General features: G+C 50.3%; 1 protein-coding gene across 3 annotated transcripts in view; it reads right to left on the bottom strand.

Moving 5' to 3' along the window:
- Positions 1-4,878: 4,878 nt before the first annotated feature.
- APLP2 (amyloid beta precursor like protein 2) overlaps positions 4,879-19,727 on the bottom strand; it is a 62,307-nt gene continuing 47,458 nt past the window's right edge. For 2 of the 3 annotated variants that reach the window (XM_071576111.1, XM_071576114.1), the window contains 9 exons: positions 19,301-19,459; positions 17,707-17,835; positions 15,118-15,217; positions 14,416-14,586; positions 13,307-13,342; positions 9,554-9,636; positions 8,669-8,743; positions 7,073-7,228; positions 4,879-6,421 (listed from right to left, as the gene is read on the bottom strand). In XM_071576111.1, coding sequence (XP_071432212.1) covers positions 6,320-6,421; positions 7,073-7,228; positions 8,669-8,743; positions 9,554-9,636; positions 13,307-13,342; positions 14,416-14,586; positions 15,118-15,217; positions 17,707-17,835; positions 19,301-19,459 — 1,011 coding nt within the window. In that variant the 3' untranslated portion in view covers positions 4,879-6,319. The remainder of the gene's footprint in view (positions 6,422-7,072; positions 7,229-8,668; positions 8,744-9,553; positions 9,637-13,306; positions 13,343-14,415; positions 14,587-15,117; positions 15,218-17,706; positions 17,836-19,300; positions 19,460-19,727) is intronic. The other variant, XM_071576112.1, reaches the window with a different exon arrangement.

The following is a 19,727-nucleotide window of genomic DNA, read 5'->3' as shown; positions in this document are numbered from 1 at the left end:
CTCAGCTGGTTTGGGTTGGGTGTGTGGTTAGTCCTGGAAGTGACTGAGACCCCTGCAGGGCTCTCAGCTTTTCTCCACCAGCTTTATTCCCTCCCTGGGGCTGGTCCCTCCCAAACAAACCCCTGCAGTCCTGGGTGTCTGCTTTGTGTTCAGTTCTGGACCCCTCAGTTGAGGAAAGAGATTGAGGGGCTGGAGCGGGACCAGAGAAGAGCAATGAGGCTGGAGAAGGGACTGGATGTGGCACTGAGTGTCCTCTGAAACACCTCCAGGGATGGAGAATCCACCATGTCTTGATCCAACCCTACTGTGATGACCAGCCCAGGGCACTGGCCATGGCAGGGGGTGGGACTGGATGAGTCCTTTCCAGCCCAGGCCCAGTTCTGGGATTCCATGTCTGGGTGATGTGCAAGTGACCAGGGAAGTCTCCACTGTCCCCCCAAATCCCTTGCTGTCCCCCCCCAAATCCCTCGCTGTTCCCCCAAATCCATCACTGACCCCCAAATCCATCACTGACCCCCCAAACCATCCCTGGCTCTGTCCTGAGCACAGGCACAGCTGACCCTGAATCCAGGTGGGAATCCAGAGCTGTGACCCCCATTCCAGTGCCATCCCTGCCTCTCCAGCCTGGCTTGGGAAGTGTGTTTGGGTGGCTTTAATTACCAGGACCTCATTATTTAATATCCACTGACCCAACTGATGCTGTTCCTGTGTTATTTTCCAACAGAACACTGTGGATTCATCCAGTAGGGAATTGTCCCTCAGTCTGTCCCAGACAGAGGCAGGGATGTGGAGAATCTTTCCCCCTGGATTGTGATTCCCTGGAAAGACCTTGCTCAGAAAGCAATGCTGTGTCTGTTTGCTGCTCCACACATGGAGATATTTTGGGATCCCAGGTAATATCTGCAGTTTAACTTTTTTCCTGTTCTGAGCACACAGAGACTGGTGATTTAATGCCAGATATTCTCTGCTGCCCAATTAAATCTGGGGACATTCATTAAGGTGCCCAAACACGTGTGAGCTGAAGGGTTGGGAAGGAACAGGGACCTTTGTGCTTCCAGGTTGAAGTCAGTGGGTGGTTCAGGGCAGTGAGAACCCCACAGAAAGAGGGAAAGTTCTCCCCTTCCCACCAATGCTCTCCTGCTGGCAAAGGTCAGGAAGAGGCTTTTAGCCTGGAGGAACTGCCAGGAGAGCCTGGGTGGGATTTGGGGACCCTCTGGATGCAGCTGGAAGGAGATGAAGCTTCCTGAGATCATCTGGAAAAGTTGCTGCTGGAATTGCTGAGTTGCTTTGCAGACCCTCAGGAAGGCACCCCCGTGCAAAACCTTTTATTGTTATTGCTGAGAGACTTGCTGGAAATTCATGGTTTAAAGAGGAGCTGAAATTAGCACTGTAAGCACCACTAAAATCTCCTGTTTCAGCTTAATTAGCAAACTCAGCTCCCAAACTTGGTGCAATTGCTGTTCAGAGGACAATTGGATTTTCTAGGTCGCTCCTCTCTTCCAGAACTTCTGATTTTTTATTACTTTTTCCTTTTTTTTTTTAATCTTACTGCATTTCTTGCCTATTAAGTGATCTAAGAAACAACAGTCAGCTGTACCTGCTTATTTATCCTCCCTGAGGAGGCCCAACCTGAACCTCCCCCAAGGCTGTGGTGAGGCTGCCCCTGGAATTGTGTGTCAGGTTTGGTCCCTCCCTCCCAGGAGGCCCCTGAGGTGCTGGAGGGTGTCCAGGGAAGGGCAGCAGAGCTGGGGAGGGGTTGCCAAGGAAAGGAGAGTTTTCCAGCTCTGCCTGGGGTAGTTTTTTCTGGGAGGATGAGGGTTCTTTGGTGTCTCCCTGTATGGTGATGGTGAAGTGTTTGGAGTGTTTGCCTGTGGGATGCTCTGGGTCTCAGCAGCATTTCCGTGGTGTGACAGGGATGATGAACCACTTGGAAGTTGTTCTCCATTTCCACTGTAATTTGGGGGGGACTCCAGACCTTGCTGAGTGCAGGGATATTCAGAGTTAGAGAAGCATTCTTGAGAAATGGGTGATTTTTTTATCCTTTGATGTGGAGACTCATCCTGCTCCCATCACTCCTGCCCAGCCTGACATGTGGGCAAGTGATGAATTCCTGGGAGGTGCTTTGGAAACAGGTACCAGGGATGCATTTCAGGGCAGGGAATTAAAATGAAAACCTCCAGGTGTGTCAATGAGTTTCACAGAACAAACTGCCCTGTTTGTCAACCTTAATAATGTCTCCTTGCCTGGCAGGACGTGGTGAGGTGCAGCTGAGATGGTGTTGGGACACCTCATTCTGCTGGGTTTGAGAGGTTCTTGTGCTGGGGTTGAGAGGTTCTTGTGTGTTGGGTTTAAGAAGTTTCTGTGCTGGGTTTAAGAAGTTCTTGTGTTGGGTTTAACAAGTTCCTGTGCTGGGTTTAAGAAGAAAGTTTCTGTGCTGGGTTTAAGAAGTTTCTGTGCTGGGTTTAAGAAGTTTCTGTGCTGGGTTTAAGAAGTTTCTGTGCTGGGTTTAAGAAGTTTCTGTGCTGGGTTTAAGAAGTTTCTGTACTGGGTTTAACAAGTTCCTGTGCTGGGTTTAATAAGTTCCTGTGCTGGGTTTAAGAAGAAAGTTTGTGTGCTTGGTTTAAGAAGATTCTGTGTTGGGTTTAAGAAGATTCTGTGCTGGGTTTAAGACTAAAGTTTCTGTGCTGGGTTTAAGAAGTTTCTGTGCTGGGTTTAGGTTTCTGTGTTGGATTTAAGACTAAAGTTTCTGTGCTGGGTTTAAGAAGAAAGTTTCTGTGCTGGGTTTAAGAAGTTCTTGTGTTGGGTTTAAGAAGTTCTTGTGTTGGGTTTAAGAAGTTCTTGTGCTGGGTTTAACAAGCTCTTGTGCTGGGTTTAACAAGCTCCTGTGCTGGGTTTAACAAGCTCCTGTGCTGGGTTTAACAAGTTCCTTTGCTGGGTTTAACAAGTTTGTGTGCTGGGTTTAAGAAGAAAGTTTGTGTGCTGGGTTTAAGAAGAAAGTTTGTGTGCTGGGTTTAAGAAGAAAGTTTGTGTGCTGGGTTTAAGAAGAAAGTTCCTGTGCTGGGTTTAACAAGTAAGTTCCTGTGCTGGGTTTAACAAGTTCCTTTGCTGGGTTTAAGAAGAAAGTTTGTGTGTTGGATTTAAGAAGTTTCTGTGCTGGGTTTAGGTTTCTGTGTTGGGTTTAAGACTAAAGTTTGTGTGCTGGGTTTAGGTTTCTGTGCTGGGTTTAAGAAGAAAGTTTGTGTGCTGGGTTTAAGAAGAAAGTTTGTGTGCTGGGTTTAAGAAGAAAGTTTGTGTGCTGGGTTTAAGAAGTTTCTGGGCTGTTGTTCTGGTTTAAACTCAGGCCGTGTCAAAACTCTTGGTTGCAGAAGCCTTTGGAAGGTGGGAGGAGTCGGCCCCAAATCCTGCACCTTCCTGAGGGGTCCAGGAGAGGAGGGAAAAGCTCAGAGCTGCTTTTTATTATTGACTGAAGGAAAACCAAGTTGAAGTGCACAGTCTAAGACGTTCTGTGGCCAAGCATGGGGAAAACTCAACATTCCCAAGGGCCCCTCTCTCCAACATCCCTTTTTTCCCAGAGAACTCTCCTGCTGCTCCTCCTGAAGTGCCTTTTAACCCCCCAGTTTCCCTCTGCAGTGCAGCTCTCACAGCAAACCTTCCCCAAATTAACTGCTCTGTTGTGCTCCTGGAAGGGATTTATGACCAGGGGACTTCAGTACTTCCCCAGACCACCCCGTGGTGGGATCAGCCCTTCACCTGGGCAGTAACACTTCCCACCAACACCTGGGACCTTCAAACAGTCACTCCTCAACATGACTTTTCAGAAGCTGAGGTCAAACCCCACCCTGAGGAATCGATCCCGAGCGCTCGGCAGCCCCTGCCAAGGCACGGGACCAACAGACTCTGATTCCAGCCTGATGGATTTATGTTGCAGGGCTAATAGAATTTATTGAAGGGGAAAAAAAGTCCAAGACCCGAATTAAATCTGGAATTCAATCCACGGCCTCTGCAGTTTGTTTCTCGTGCAGGTCACTCTCTACCTGAATGGCTTTGGGCTGAAGGGGCTCTGGCGTCACTGAGATTAGATTTAGTCTGACATCAAAACTCTCTCCTCCCAAGTAGTTGTGACAAGCCAACAGAAGGCATTTTCTAGGACAGCATCTGCTCTTTCCTGGGAGCCTGAATAATTTATGCAGAGTATGGAGGTTCCAGTGGAACCAAGGAGTTCACGTTTCACAGGAAACACGACACCAGGTTGGTTCTTGTTCAGAATTACTAAACCTTTGTGTTTCCTCCTCTCCCTCTCTTCATCCAGACCCACTGGGAACTGCACAGAAGAGTGTGAAGGGAGATTAATTCTGTCTCTGGCCTCCCAAAATGACATTCAAGTGGCAATGGCTCTTTGGTCATTCCAGAGATGAGAGAGAGGAGGAATCCAAAGGAGGAGAATGGAGAGAAACGACACAGAGGAGCAGAGGCAGCTTTGAGTTTCCCAGGCTCTGTTTTAGATGCTCTGGAGAGGAGAGAGTTAAACCAAACAGTTATTTCCCTTCATAAAACAACATCAGCAGCAGTGACAGTGAACAGTAACCACTTTCAGCCTTCAAAGCCTTTCAGATGTGCCATCCCAGGAATGGGGAGAACCTTCCACAACCTTCCCCAAACAGCCAGAAAGAAGCAGCAGCCCCAGCAAACCCCAAAGCTACTCAGGATCCTGGGACTTGGTTATCCCACCTCCTTCTCTGCACAAAGGATCTGGGAATACCCCAAGACTCCGTGGATGGTGATACATCAATACCTGCACAGGAGGGAAGGTCTCCATGGGCAGGGTATGGTGGGAGGAGGAGAATGAACTGAGCCCATGAATAAAGAGAAGAAACAGCCTGGAAGTTAAAGTGTTTATTGATGTGTTTAAACTTTGTACATTCCCCACAGACCACACTAAGGAGTTTGCAGGTAAATCTGTGCATAGTGGGAAGAGACACGGAAGGGGGGAAGAAAAAAATAAAAGTCACAGGAAAAATAGAAAAAATACACCACAGGTTACCAGAACCTCCAGATTTAAAAAAGCCGTGAGCATTAACACCAACTATACAAGCATTACAGAGACATGATGGTGAGTGGAACAACACCCCTGCTGGTCTTCTGGGGGCCTGTGCATCCCAATTCCCTCCAGGCAGGCAGGCAGCATCCCTTCCAAGGTGTCCCTCCTCCCTCCCTGCCCAGCTCAGTGTGTGTCAGCTCCCCAGGTCCCCTTTATTGCAGGGATTTGTCACCTCTGGGCAAACACCAACGCTGTGCCCAGAGTCACCCAGGGGGATGCAAAGGCCCCCAAACCTGCAGCTCTGAACTACTTACCATGGTGGTGAGGCAGGAGAGCTGGGGGTTAGAGAGGAGGAGCAGAGGGGGCTGTTAATGCCAGGTGAGCACTGAAGGGAATGGCTGAGAACGGAGGATCTCAACTCAATACCAGGAACCTCCAACTCTAGGGCAGGCCTGAGTCTGGCAGGGCAGTGTGCAGACCCCAGGATGCACAAACCTGTTCTAACATTCCACTAGAACAGCTATGAACAGAGATGCTGGAAGCCTTTTAACTCCTTGTCTCCAGGGAGTCTTGATTCCCAGAGCCTGAGCTGCTAAGCAGCAGGGTGCACACACTGGCATATGAGGATGGGGTTTTTCTCTTTTTTTTCTCTTTTTCTTTTTTTTTTTAATCTCATTATAAGGATTTTTGTTAGTTACCATTCCTTCCTTGCTTATGCTGTCATAGCTCCTATCCCTAAATTAATCTCTTTGCAACTTCCAGGGAAATTCACCTTAAAAAAAAAAAAAGGAAAAAAAGAATACTGCTTTATATATAAAAGCCAAGATGACTGAAGAGCCACAACTGTCTCCTTTTTTTACAAGGTGGGCTGGTACAAATGACCCTCAATATACAGGTGGTCTATCAGAAATAAAAACCAACATCTCCCATTTTATATATATAGAGCTTGTAACAGACAACAGTACAACGGAACTGGTATTTTTCAGATTATTTAAAAAAAAAGAAAACTACATCTCAGTCAAATATCTGCAATAGATCCATTTTTCCCATTTAAGGAGATTTATATATCATATTGTTATATTATCATTTCTTCACCCATTTAAAAGAATGGAAATTGCAACTCTACAGTAGTAATTATAGTCTTAATGATCCAGGAGTTCTGAATGTAAGATGAAGTCCTCTCGAAGCAACTGTTGGTCAGTAGTTGATCCAAAACACTGGACCACTTTGGCCCTTCTCCCTGCACCTTTCCTGGCCAGGGCTGCTGTATCTTCACCTCTCTTATATCTGCATCTGCTCCAGGTATTTGTAGGTGGGGTTCTCGTAGCCGTGGTTCTGCATCTTGCTCAGATGCCGCTCCTCGGGGGTGAGCATGGGGTCCACCTGGGGAAACACCACCTTACCTACTGCCCACAGGGGCCCTGAGGGTTTATTTCAGGGCACAAGGGGCACCATCAGAGGTGCTGATGCCCTAAGTGTGCTGGGTGACTAAGTGGGCAGCAGTGAACAGGGGGAAAAGGGGAGCTGCAAAAATAAAGTGCTTAGGGGAGTTGCTGTTCAGGTGGCTGAGCCTCTGTGGGGTGTTCTCACAGATCTGTCATTACCAGCCAATGCCACAAGGCAGGACCCACTTCCCTCATTAAGGAGGTCGTTGTGATTCCCTGCCTGGGCTGGGCAAAGGGAAGAGCAGCTTTCTCTTCCCTCCATTAAGTTGTCATTAGAAACGCGCAGGGAAGGAGCTGCCCCTTAGTGGCCCATCTTAATAGTGGCTGCATTAGCCAGGAGGACAAATTGCTCTGGACTGAGTGACTGAGTGCCCTGCTAAAGATATCCCTGGAAAGCTCATTTGCTGCTAAACCCTGCCCTGAGCCAGCCAGGAAGCCTGACGGAATCCTGGTAAGTGTGGAGTGCCCTGACACCTACACAGCAGTGCCAGGGTTAACTGCCAGCAGAGCTGGCCATGGCTTGGCAGCTCCTGCCTCCTCCCCACACACAGCAGTGACTCAGCCTGACTATTTCCATCCTGTTTCTCACCTCCACAATGCCATGGCTGATGGTCCCATACTGCCTCTTCCTCAGCATCACCAGGCTGATGACTATCACGGTCGCTATGGCAACAGCAATCACCAGCAGCCCAATCAGGGCACTGCTGCTGAAGCTGAAATCATCCCGGAGGGAGCTGTCATTGTCCTGCAGGGAAGGAAACATCGGAGCAGGTTGGGGAAGAGCCACGAGGGAGATGCAGTGCTCAACACAAACCTCAAAGGTGGCCACCAGTGAGGTCTTCAACCATCTGTGGCATCAACACATCACATCTAGTAGATCAGGTCTAATAGATGCAATCAGCTACAGCCTGCAAATGAATTAGGTGTGTTTGATTTCACAGAATCCCAGACTATTCTGAACTGGAAGGGACCCACAAGGATCATCGAGTCCAACTCTTCAGTCAATGGCCCACAGAGGGGATTGAACCCATGACCTTGGCATTGTTACAGCCAAGTTTTAAACAACTCAGCTATCTCAGGGTCTCCACCAAAAGGATAATTACCACAAAATTCTTCCCCCATTTCCTGCCTCTGGACAGGCACTGACCCACGTCACAAACCCTACCCCTCACAACACTCCTGCAGTAAGAGCAGGTGAGTTCATGTGTGCTCACTGTTTTATAGAATCATAGAATGGATTGGGTTGGAAAAGCCCTCCGAGATCATCAAGTCCAACCCTTGGTCCAACTCCAGTCCCTTTACCAGATCATGGCACTCAGTGCCACGGCCAATCTCAGCTGAAAAACCTCCAGGGATGGGGAATCCACCCCCTCTCTGGGCAGCCCATTCCAATCCCTGAGCACTCTCTCTGCAAAGGAGTTTTTTCTGCTCTCCAACTTCAATTTCCCCTGGCAGAGCTTGAGCCCATCGTGCCCCCTTGTCCTATTGCTGAGTGCCTGGGAGAAGAGACCAACCCCCACCTGGCCACAACTTCCCTTCACTCAGGGGGTGGCCAAACAAGGCCTGTCACATGCAGAGTTCTGGAGACATCCACACCCTCATTTGCACCTCAGCACTGCAGAGGAGCCCAGGTAGTGCCCTCTGAAGGTGCTTCAGTGGCCTGTGTGTCCAACAGCCAGAGATACAGAATCACAGAATCAGTTGGTTTGGAAGAGACCTCTGAGATCATCAATCCAACTCTTGATCCAACCCTACCGTGATCACCAGCCCATGGCACAGAGTGCCACAGTGATCACAGTGGGGTTGGATCAAGACATGGTTGGATCAAGACATGGTGGATTCTCACTCAGTGTCACAGCCAAGCTCAGCTGAAAAACCTCCAGGGATGGGGAATCCACCCCCTCTCTGGGCAGCCCATTCCAATCTCTGAGCACTCTCTCTGCAAAGAAGTTTTTTCTGCTCTCCAACTTCAATTTCCCCTGGCAGAGCTTGAGCCCATCGTGCCCCCTTGTCCTATTGCTGAGTGCTGACTGTTTACATCTTTATGCAGGAGGGTTGGAAAATACTTCATTCTGCTTCAACTCCCAGGGCAGTATCCAGGCACCAACCCCCAAATGCAGCAGAACATGGGAATCAAACCCAGCCTGGCATGTGCCAGTCCCTGCCTGGGCACCCACCCACGTACCGGCTCGTCCACCAGCCCACCGACACGCTCGGCGTTGAAAATCATCTCCTTCACATCCAGGGTCTCATCAATCACCTGCAAACAGCCACACAATGGTTTATGAACAAAGCAGAAAGAGGCAGGCAGAGAACAGACTCCAGTGAACACCAGCAAAGGCTCAGAGCCACCCACCCTCTCTCCCCTGTCTCAACAGTGTGGGATGTTCTCCAGCTCTTACAGCCACCAGAGTTGGTACCATAACTAATTACTGATACAAACTAAAGCCCCAAAGGAAAAACAATAGAAAAATAGGTCCTAACTTTGGAGCCAGCATTTCTGTTGTGTAAGATGTAATATATGGCTTTGGTACAGCTTTGAAAGGAAACTCAGAAGGTGACTTTTGTATTTTTTAAAGCCCAGGGAACTGAGGGAGCTGCCTCTGGAACCTGGAGAATTCTTTGCACTGTAGACAGAGCCAATACCTGCTGGGTCACTCCCCTTCAGAGGAAGGTGAGGCCCTTCCTGCCCTGAAAAATGGGTGGGAACAGAGATGGAACACACCAGCCGTTGGTGTGTTCACACAGTGAGCCACTCATGGAAAAAAAAAAGGGACATCAAAGAGTCTCTTCTTGGGAAAAACAGTTCCTAAAGCAGAGAGTTCTCCAGCTCAGACTGCCAAAGATCTCGAGCTCTCCTTCCCTCCCTCCCCCCTCTTTGATGCTCTTCAGACTTATTTTTCTTATTCAGTATTAAGAGCCTACAACAGTCACAAACTGACTCCCCCACACCAGATGGGTAATGAACAGGCTGGCATTCTGTGAGCAGGAAGGAGACATGGAAACAAGACACTGCTATTAATTAGTGTCCAGGAGGGCTTGGCTTCACCAAGGGAAGGTGGAGACTCACCACATTTTCATCCACTTTGTTCTTGCTGTTGATGACTTTCTCCTCTGCACCGATCAGCCCATCCAGCTCAGTCATGCCAGAGCCTGCACCAGGAGAGCAAGGAGAGCCCGTGAGTGGGTCACCTACCCCTGCAGAGCTGCCATGGCTCCTGTTAACCCCTGGGAATTACCCTGTCCTCATGCTGCTGTGTCAGAGGGGAGCTCACACGCTACACTACAGTGACAAGTGATTATTAGGGCGGGCTGTTAATGAGGGAAAATGAGGTGGCAATGAGAGGAGCAGACAGGACTCACCAAAACCAGGCTGAAGTGTCAGTGCAGACACACTGCACTAAGTGCTGCTGTTAGAAGGCCCCAGGCAAGGTGTAACATGAACTGTGAGCACAGTGACATCTGCAGGTGTCACCTCGGGCCACCAGCCCCTCCCTGTGACCCCCAGGAGGGCAGTGCACACACACCTCTCTGCCAACAGCCAGCACACAGGGAATGCCCTCACTCCCACGGGCAGCATCACCCATCCTGCTGGAATCACACACACCCAGAGCCTCGGGAATGAGCATTCCAAGGTCACCCAGCTGAGCTCTGTCATGAGCTGTTGCCCTGTGTCTGGCACAGGCCCAGGAACAATAAATCCCAGAGCAAAGGAGGAGCAGAGAACTCCACCAGCCTTTGTACCAGGACCTCATTCCTCCATTTCCAGGCTGGAACTAGCACAGGCTCGAGAGAAGAACATCAATTAACAGAAGGTGGCTGCTCTGCACAAACTGCTTTGATCCAAAGAGCTTATAAATAGATCAGATCAATAAGAGAAGAGTCTGATGCAAACTGCTCTGACCTCACATCACACAGCACGCTGGGAGAACACCAGTTTTCCACTGCCAGGAGGGACAGCACAGTGTCCTTCAGCACACCTGTGACTCAGCAGTGCAAAAGCAGGACAGCCAAGCCTCCAACCTGCAGTGGGATCCCTCCAACGAGGAGCACGAGGTGGGGCAAACACCATCACAGCACCTCAGGCTTTGCTGGTGTCTGCAACCCCCTCTGCACAGACTGCTGAGCTTGCAGGTTGCCTAAAACATCCTGTCAGCTGCTGCTCTTTGATGAGATGCAAGGAAAGGCTACTTGGCTCCAAGGCAAGTTTTTCCAGTGATGAGTTTTATTGCCTGAAAATGCCACGGAAATAACGTTTCGCTCCAGCTCCGAAGCATCCCTGGGTTTAGTGCATCCCATTTTTCTCTGGGGGCACTGAGCAGATTCCAAGCACAGCCCTGACTGCCACTCTGACTCCTCCAGGCTGTTGAGGCAGGTCATGTTATTGTGGAATCAATGATGGGGATTTTTGGGAGAGAGTTGCCCCAAACAGCCTGTACAGAACTCCTGTGTCAGCTTTTGGCCTGTGGCTGCTTTGTGCCAGTCTCAGGAGCCAAGGCAGCACATCCCCAGGGCTGCCAGCTCAGCTCTGCTATTTGTCTCAGTGCTGTACCAAGTAAAGACCCAGTTTTATGTAGCTCAAAGGCACAGTTTAAATTATATTCTTCCCAGGGGATAAAAACCCCACACACCTGGCACAAAAAAACCACCAAAACTCCCTCAAAGCCCTCGAGCCACTCAGTGAAAAGGGAAGGGGGAGAAGGAACTCTGTTCCCAGGTCATCAGAAACTCTTACAGGGAGAACTGGCACAGATTTATCATCTTCAGGTTGACAAAGCAGTTGTCCAAAAATTTAATAAATTAAAAAATCAAACTACAGGCTGTCCCAATTCTCCCCACAGCAGTCAGCACATTGAACTGGCTGTGCACTGTTCCACAGGAGGGATGAAGGTGACTTACACTTGTAGAGGAAAGCAGGACAATGAGAATAATTTCAAGCTCTCTGGCCTTCACTGCATTACAAAGCTATTTCTGCTGGTGTGAAATGGTTGAGAGCAAAGGCTTTGGCTGATCTTTGAGGTCTGCACAGTGTGTTTGGAACCACAGCAAGATGGGAACACTGGGTTTACTGCTCACACTGGTTTACTCCTCACCCTGGGTTTGCTCCTCACCCTGGGTTTGCTCCTCACCCTGAGTTTGCTCCTCACCCTGGGTTTGCTCCTTACTGGGTTTGCTCCTCACACTGGGTTTGCTCCTCACACTGGGTTTGCTCCTCACTCTGGGTTTGCTCCTCACACTGGGTTTGCTCCTCACACTGGGTTTGCTCCTCACTGGGTTTGCTCCTCACACTGGTTTGCTCCTCACTGGGTTTACTCCTCCCATTGGGTTTACTCCTCACACTGGGTTTACTCCTCCCATTGGGTTTACTCCTCACACTGGGTTTACTCCTCACATTGGGTTTATTCCTTACACTGGTTTGCTCCTCACTGGGTTTACTCCTCCCATTGGGTTTACTCCTCACACTGGGTTTACTCCTCACATTGGGTTTATTCCTTACACTGGTTTCCTCCTCACCCTGGGTTTCCTCCTCACATTGGGTTTATTTCTTACACTGGTTTGCTCCTCACTGGGTTTCCTCCTCACCCTGGGTTTCCTCCTCACATTGGGTTTACTCCTCACATTGGGTTTGCTGCTGACTGGGTTTGCTCCTCACCCTGGGTTTCCTCCTCACCCTGGGTTTGCTCCTCACTGGGTTTCCTCCTCACTCTGGGTTTTCTCCTCACCCTGGGTTTCCTCCTCACCCTGGGTTTGCTCCTCACTGGGTTTGCTGCTCACCCTGGGTTTGCTCCTCACCCTGGGTTTGCTCCTCACCCTGGGTTTACTCCTCACCCTGGGTTTGCTCCTCACACTGGTTTACTCCTCACCCTGGGTTTGCTGCTCACCCTGGGTTTGCTGCTCACCCTGAGTTTGCTCCTCACCCTGGGTTTGCTCCTCACCCTGGGTTTGCTCCTCACCCTGGGTTTGCTCCTCACCCTGGGTTTGCTCCTCACTGGGTTTGCTGCTCACCCTGGGTTTGCTGCTCACCCTGGGTTTGCTCCTCACCCTGGGTTTGCTCCTCACTGGGTTTCCTCCTCACCCTGGGTTTGCTCCTCACACTGGTTTACTCCTCACACTTGGTTTGCTGCTCACACAGAGCCCATGCCACTCTGGGCTGCAAGAGCCTCACAGTCCTACAGCTCTTTACCATTAAAGATGTTTATTTAATGCCAGTATTTCTGTGTTGCTCTCAAAGCCCCTTTCCAGCCAGGCACTGGCACTGCAGGATTCACACTGAACTAAGGGAGAGATGGATAATCACATGGACTTGGCTGGCATGGAGAGATGCAACATGTGAGAGGTGATGCTGAGAGACCACAAACACAAGGGAGGAACCTCCTAATCCATCTGCCCCGGGCTGGCTGCACTCTGTGAGGACATTCAGGTGGGAAACACAACGTTCATTCCTGGTTCAGTGGTGCCCTCAGGAATCCAGGACACACTCCAGAGAGGCAGAGCAGCCTCTGCCCTACCCACCAGCAGCACTGCAGGGTTTAATCTGAGCAGTGCACACACACAGAGAGGTGCAAAGCACCACTGGCTGCAGACAGTGCCACGTCTCTCCAGGGCACAGGAGCCACTCCAGGCAGGAACACACACAATTAGATGCTCAGATGAGCTGCTGCTTTAACTCGAGGCCTAAACAAGCAAAGTGAACGTTACTGATCTAAGTGAGAGCAGGGGAATGAAAACCAAGGTGAGTATGGAACTAAAATGGAGCTACCAAACACACTGAGGAGGCAGGAGAGTGATTGAAAGCACTGTGAGGGAGCAGCTTAGAACCAACCTTTTTTCATTGGATGGTACAAATCCGGCTGAGGATCTAGCAGGAGGGAAAACAAAAACAAAAATAGCAGAGAAAGGAGATTAAGAGAGAAAGGAAAAAAGGCTTGTGCATGATTTCTGACTCAGACCCTGGGAAAAGCTTTTAGTCTACAGCTTTCTTTAAGCTCAGGACTCCGTTCAAGCAGTTTTAAAATACACACACACGCACAGGCCAGCTGTCAACACAAAAAATAGGTATGTATTTTAAAAGAAAATAAATAAAGAGAATTGCTGCAGCCCTTCAGCAGGTCATGGCACAAAGACTTAATGTTACATCAGAGCATTTTGGTTAAAGACTGAAAATTCATTCCAGAGTTAAGCCACACTAAAAATTTAACACTTGCTGCAAGATGAAAAGAGAGAGGACAATTTTGCAAAGAGAAGAATCAGGAAATCAGAAGAGCAGCTCATGGTGGCACTGCCTCTCCAATGTGCAGATTGAGGGTACTGCTGGGGCAACTGCTTTACTCTTACATCACCCAAAGGGAGGGGGCTGTCTCAGCTGAGCCTAAAGAACCACAGAATCATAGAATGGATTGGATTGGAAAAGACCTCTGAGATCAGCAAGTCCAACCCTTGATCCAACCCCACTGTGATCACCAGCCCAGGGCACGGAGTTGGATCAAGACATGGTGGATTCTCCCTCAGTGCCACATCCATAGAATCATAGAATGGATTGGGTTGGAAAAGCCCTCTGAGATCATCGAGTCCAACCCTTGGTCCAACTCCAGTCCCTTTACCAGATCATGGCACTCAGTGCCACGGCCAAGCTCAGCTGAAAAACCTCCAGGGATGGGGAATCCACCCCCTCTCTGGGCAGCCCATTCCAATCCCTGAGCACTCTCTCTGCAAAGAATTTCTTTCTGCTCTCCAACTTCAATTTCCCCTGGCAGAGCTTGAGCCCATCGTGCCCCCTTGTCCTATTGCTGAGTGCCTGGGAGAAGAGACCAACCCCCACCTGGCCACAACTTCCCTTCAGGCAGTTCCAGACAGTGCTGAGGTCACCTCTGAGCCTCCTCTTCTCCAGGCTCAACACCCCCAGCACTGAGCCCAGGTCCCACCTGCACGTACCTTCGCTCTCGGGCACGGCTGGGAAGGTTTTCACCTGGAACGGGCGGAAGGGTTTGCCATCCAGGGGCACCTCTTCGCTCTCCTCAGAGCTCACCCTGACATCCACCTGGGCCTCAGAGAGGGAGGATGTGAACTGCTCCATGTCTGCACGCTGCTCCTGGAGCAGCTCATCTGAAAGGAGAGGAGGAATCACTGCACAGTCTGCAGGAGGCCTGGCAGGGCCATGGAGGGGCAGATGGTCCGTGCCTGGCCGGGGCAGCGCTGCAGGGCACGTGCTCAGGGCTGCCAGAGCAGTTATCCTGCAGGCTCTGAAGTCTCATCTGGAATTCTCAGTAAATTCTCTTGTTTGTTAGAAATACATGCAAAACAAGGGCAAAGAGGTTTGATGTGGCAAGAGGGTTTGGCAAGATGGGGCTAAACTATAAAGCGGGAAAGCATCTGCTGATTTTTATGGATCTTTTCCACCTCCCTTGGAGAGACAGCTTGGCTATTCTGAATGTGGATTTTATTTTTTAAACAGTGAAAGTTCTTGGGAACAAGCCATTCTGACTGGCTGTTACAAACCCCAGAGAGTGCCTGCCTAAGCCCCAGTGCTTGTTCTCAAGGGCATCCCCCCCCAAAGCACTACCAACCCTTTGGGAGCCACTGGATAGAAAAGCTTGGAGGCTTTACAGGATGGCAGAGGAGCTGGCACACACTCACCAATCTCATCTTGGATTTCTTCAGCCACATATGGCACCTTGTAGAGCAGAGACAAGCTTTGATTCATCCTCTCCTCGATCACATGGAGATGTGTCATCACCTGCAGATGCACAGAGTGTGTTGGAGGAGGCACAGACTGTCAGGCACTTCAGGGTTCAAGCCTTGCCTAACAGAACATCCCCAACAGGTGGATAAAGGTCCCTTTAGTCCATTCTGGGACTGAGCTCTCCAACACCTCACACTTCACTACAACTGGCCACCTGCACATGATGCTCTTGGTGTTTTGAGACACACTGGGGATGAGGGAGAGGATCCAGCTGACTCTCACTGTAACCAGCTCCCCAGTGGAAACACCAAAACACCACTGAGGCTGCTGCTTCCCACATGGGGTCATAATTCATCCCTGCAGCAGCTACAACCAAGTACTTTATTAAATGGATTATCAGTCCTGACTGGTAGAAAAGATCCCCAGGCAAAGGGAGCAGGCAATGCCATTTATCAGCTCTGCTCTCAGAACAAAGGTGCCTTTCATACCCACGGTGCCACTACATCTGTCTGACACCCACTCACTGGCAACGTGTTCTCCCTTCACTGGAGAAATAATCTGAACTCTGTGCAACCTCCAATGGCTCCTCCCAAGCACATCAAACCCAGCGGTGAAGTCAGGCCTGACCTGAAGAGGGTGCTGCATAATCAGGGATCACACAGAGCATGGAAAACATTTATATGGATGGCCAAGTGTTGAACAAACCTAAAGAGCTGGATGGACCTGTTTTACAGTCTGATGTGTGCCTGACCTTTCAGAGCAAGGATGAAAGCAATTTAATTTTACATGTGGCAGCTTGTCAATCAAGGGGATCGATGGAGGAGCTTAAAGTGCAGCTGCAAAGTGAAGGCAATGGAAATGGAAGTGTTCCACCCACAGCCCTGGCACGTCCATCTGTTGACACTGCAGCCTTCAGAAGGAATTAAGGACTGCTCAGGCTTCAGCTCAAGAATACAGTTCACACACTCCCTCCTGGGCTTTGGCAGCAGAACAAAGTGTTGGGCTGGTCTGTGCTTGCTGTGCCTTTGGAAAGGCCATCAGGAATTCCGCATCCCGAGGCAAATGCCAGCTGTGCCCATCAGAACTGCCACCACCCCTCCTGAGGACGTGCAGGGAGTGGGGACAACCCAGGGGGCACGAGGGGAGGGTCCACTGCCAGCACCCAGAAACCAGTGACACCCATGGGACCTGGCACCTCCAAGTGTGAGGTTCACTTTCACAAAATCCCAGTGACACTCCCTGCCCCTCCCTGTCCTACTCTCAGCCCAGGATATTTCCACCTCCTGGTTCTGTATTTTTTAATGCATTTTTCCTCAGTGCCTGTTTCTTCCATCTGGCAGCACTGGATGTGCTCCACTGCACTGTCTCCCTGCAGCTCTTTCCTCTTCTTCCTTATATTTCATGCACTACAAAATTCAAAGGTAGTTCAAAGCAGCAGATCAGCAACAAACTGGGACTGGGAAAACAGTCAGTTCTCTCTGAACCTGTGAAAAGACACACTCTTTATGAAGAGACCTTTCAATATTATCAGGCCATTCTAAATTCGAATTCTGAATCAGTCAGATCTTTTAATTAATCTTTTGCCATTTTACAACAAGTGAAAATAAGTATCAGGACATAATTTCAAAAGATTTGTGGAATATCTGTAACTACTCCTGCCAGGTTTGAAGCAGCATATTCACATTCACTACCCATCAGAAGCAGAATTATTTTCTGGCTGTTCAGGAATAAAATATAGTGCAACAGCACAACATAAACTCATCAAAACAAGACCTTCTGATAAGGTTAACAACAATGATCAAGTGCCTGGAAAGGGTTTTGTGTTATGCTTGGGAAACCAGGCAATAACTCTGCAGAGAACTCCCACAAACACAGTGAAGAAAAAACAATGAGAACACAGACATGAGGTCTTGGAAGGAGTGAGGAAGGATGTTCAAGGATGATCAAGACCCCAACAAATAATTTCATGGGTGTTTGATAAAAGGAAACAAAACCAATACTGAACTAGCTCTAAACCCCTTGACTTGTCACCGTGGCCAAAATAAACCAGAGTTTCAGTAGAATCATAGAATGAACTGGGTTGGAAGAGACCTCTGAGATCATCAAGTCCAAGCTTGATCCAACCCCACTGTGATCACCAGACCACGGCACAGAGTGCCATAAGCTGGTGATCACAGTGGGGTTGGACCAAGACATGGTGGGTTCTCTGTCCCTGGAGGTGTTTAGAGGAGACTCAGTGCCACATCCAGTCTCATCTTAAACACCTCCAGGGATGGGGAATCCACCCCCTCTCTGGGCAGCCCATTCCAATATCTGATTACTCGCTCTGTAAAGAATTTCTTCCTGATATCCAACCCAAACCTCCCCTGGCAGAGCTTAAGCCCGTGCCCTCTTGTCCTACTGCTGGTTGTCCAAGAGAAGAGACCAATCCCCACCTGGGTACAACAGAGTCAGCACCAAGGCAAACCATGCAGGGAGCTGGTGACAGGGAGAACTGTGCCCCAGGACAGCCAGGGCTGGGCACCAGGGCCACCTGCTCATACCTGGGACTTCATCTGCGCAGCCTTCTCGGGGTCCACGGCCAGGACGTGCTGGTAGTGGCGGATGGTGTGCAGCCGGTCCTTGTTCTCGGCGCGCACGTAGCGCCGCAGGGCCTGCAGGATGCGGTGGGGCTGCGGGGGGACAGGCAGCTCAGAGCCCTGCTGGCAGCCAGGGCACCCCTGGGGGGCACACTGCCCCCTGCACTGTGCCCCACGGCCAGCCAGGGCACCCCTGGGGGGCACACTGCCCCCTGCACTGTGCCCCATAGCCAGCCAGGGCACCCCTGGGGGGCACACTGCCCCCTGCACTGTGCCCCACAGCCAGCCAGGGCACCCCTGGGTGACACACCACCCCCTGCACTGTGCCCCACAGCCAGCCAGGGCATCCCTGGGTGGACACACTGCCCCCTGCACTGTGCCCCACAGCCAGCCAGGGCACCCCTGGGGGGCACACTGCCCCCTGCACTGTGCCCCACAGCCAGCCAGGGCATCCCTGGGTGAGCCTGCCCCCTGCACTGTGCCCCACAGCCAGCCATAGCATCCCTGAGGGGCACACTGCCCCCTGCACTGTGCCCCACAGCCAGCCAGGGCACCCCTGGGTGACCCTGACACCTGCACTGTGCCCCACAGCCAGCCAGGGCACCCCTGGGTGACCCTGACACCTGCACTGTGCCCCACAGCCAGCCAGGGCACCCCTGGGTGACCCTGACACCTGCACTGTGCCCCCACAGCCAGCCAGGGCACCCCTGGGTGGGCCTGCCTGGTGCTGGGCACACCTCCCACCTGCACTCATCTCTAAGGTGTTTCCTTTTTAAGTGACACCTGTTTGACTAGAAACACTTTTCAGATCAAGCCCTACTAATCAAGCCTGATTTTTGTCTTTTCTGAATAGAGGTACTCTATAATAATTCATAAGGATTGGAAAGACAGTTAATTTTCTTTTCTGGGAATGTCTTTCTGCACTCTTGAACCACAAATTAGAAAAGCACTCTTGGCTAAACCAAGATATTCCTCTAGATTTGACTGTGGCAGTGTTTTGAATTGCACCAAAAACCAGCTTTCTGATATGCATCAGATGGAGTTGTATCAGTTGCTAATTGGTGTTTTGAATTTGAATCTGAGGGATTAAATGGCAAGCAAAAGGTGCAGTCAAGCTGCCCACAGTATGAATTTTTGGAGGCTTCACTGAAATTTGAGGAAATCTATTTTTTAAAGCTATGGTCATTGGCACACTGCAGTAATTGTGCCTGGTGGAGATCAAAGCATCCTAACAAGTATTGGTGCAGAAAAACAATTCACTTAGAGCTGCTAAAAGGAAGGCTTGTTGCATTTGCAAATGTCACTCAAATGTTCTGCTGACTAAGCTGGCCAGTTTAGTTGGTCAGTAAGTCTGACTGAGAGCACCATGTCTTATGGGCACCAAACACAGCAGAGGGGTTTGCACTCAGTGAGAAGATCCCACTGCTGAGTCTGCAGCACAAACTGCCACAGGGGAGAAAGGATTCCCAGGGAGCTGTTCCCAGTTTCTGCCCCAGTAAAGCCCCCAGACACTCCCCCTGCCCTGGCAGGCAGTGCAGGGGTGTGGGGAGCAGCTCACCCGAGGTGGGTCAGCCTGCAGGGCAGCCAGGTAGTTCTCCAGGGCGATGCGGCGCCGGTCGTTCAGCGTCGCCTCCACACGAGCCAGGTGGGTCTCCACAAGCTGCTGCTTCTCACTTGCTGCTTCCTTCTCCAGGGATTTCACCATGGCCTGGAAGTGCTGCAACAAAGGAAGGTCTGTGTGAATGCACTGTATGATCAGTCATCTGCTCTCACTCATCTAAGAGTCAAACTCCATGTCCAACCCCTTGGCAGCAGCAGGCGAGATGCTGATGCAGATTTCATCTTTGCAAATTCAACAGTGACAATTTGCCTTCCCACCTTCCCTCACAGGCCATTACAAAGGTCTGAAGGGGGAAAATGACCTTGAATCACAGAATGGATTGGGTTGGAAAAGACCTCCGAGATCATCAAGTCCAACCCTTGGT

Source organism: Pithys albifrons, chromosome 23, assembly GCF_047495875.1.
Source record: "Pithys albifrons albifrons isolate INPA30051 chromosome 23, PitAlb_v1, whole genome shotgun sequence".
NCBI lineage: Eukaryota > Metazoa > Chordata > Aves > Passeriformes > Thamnophilidae > Pithys > Pithys albifrons.
This window is presented reverse-complemented; position numbering and strand designations above follow the sequence as displayed.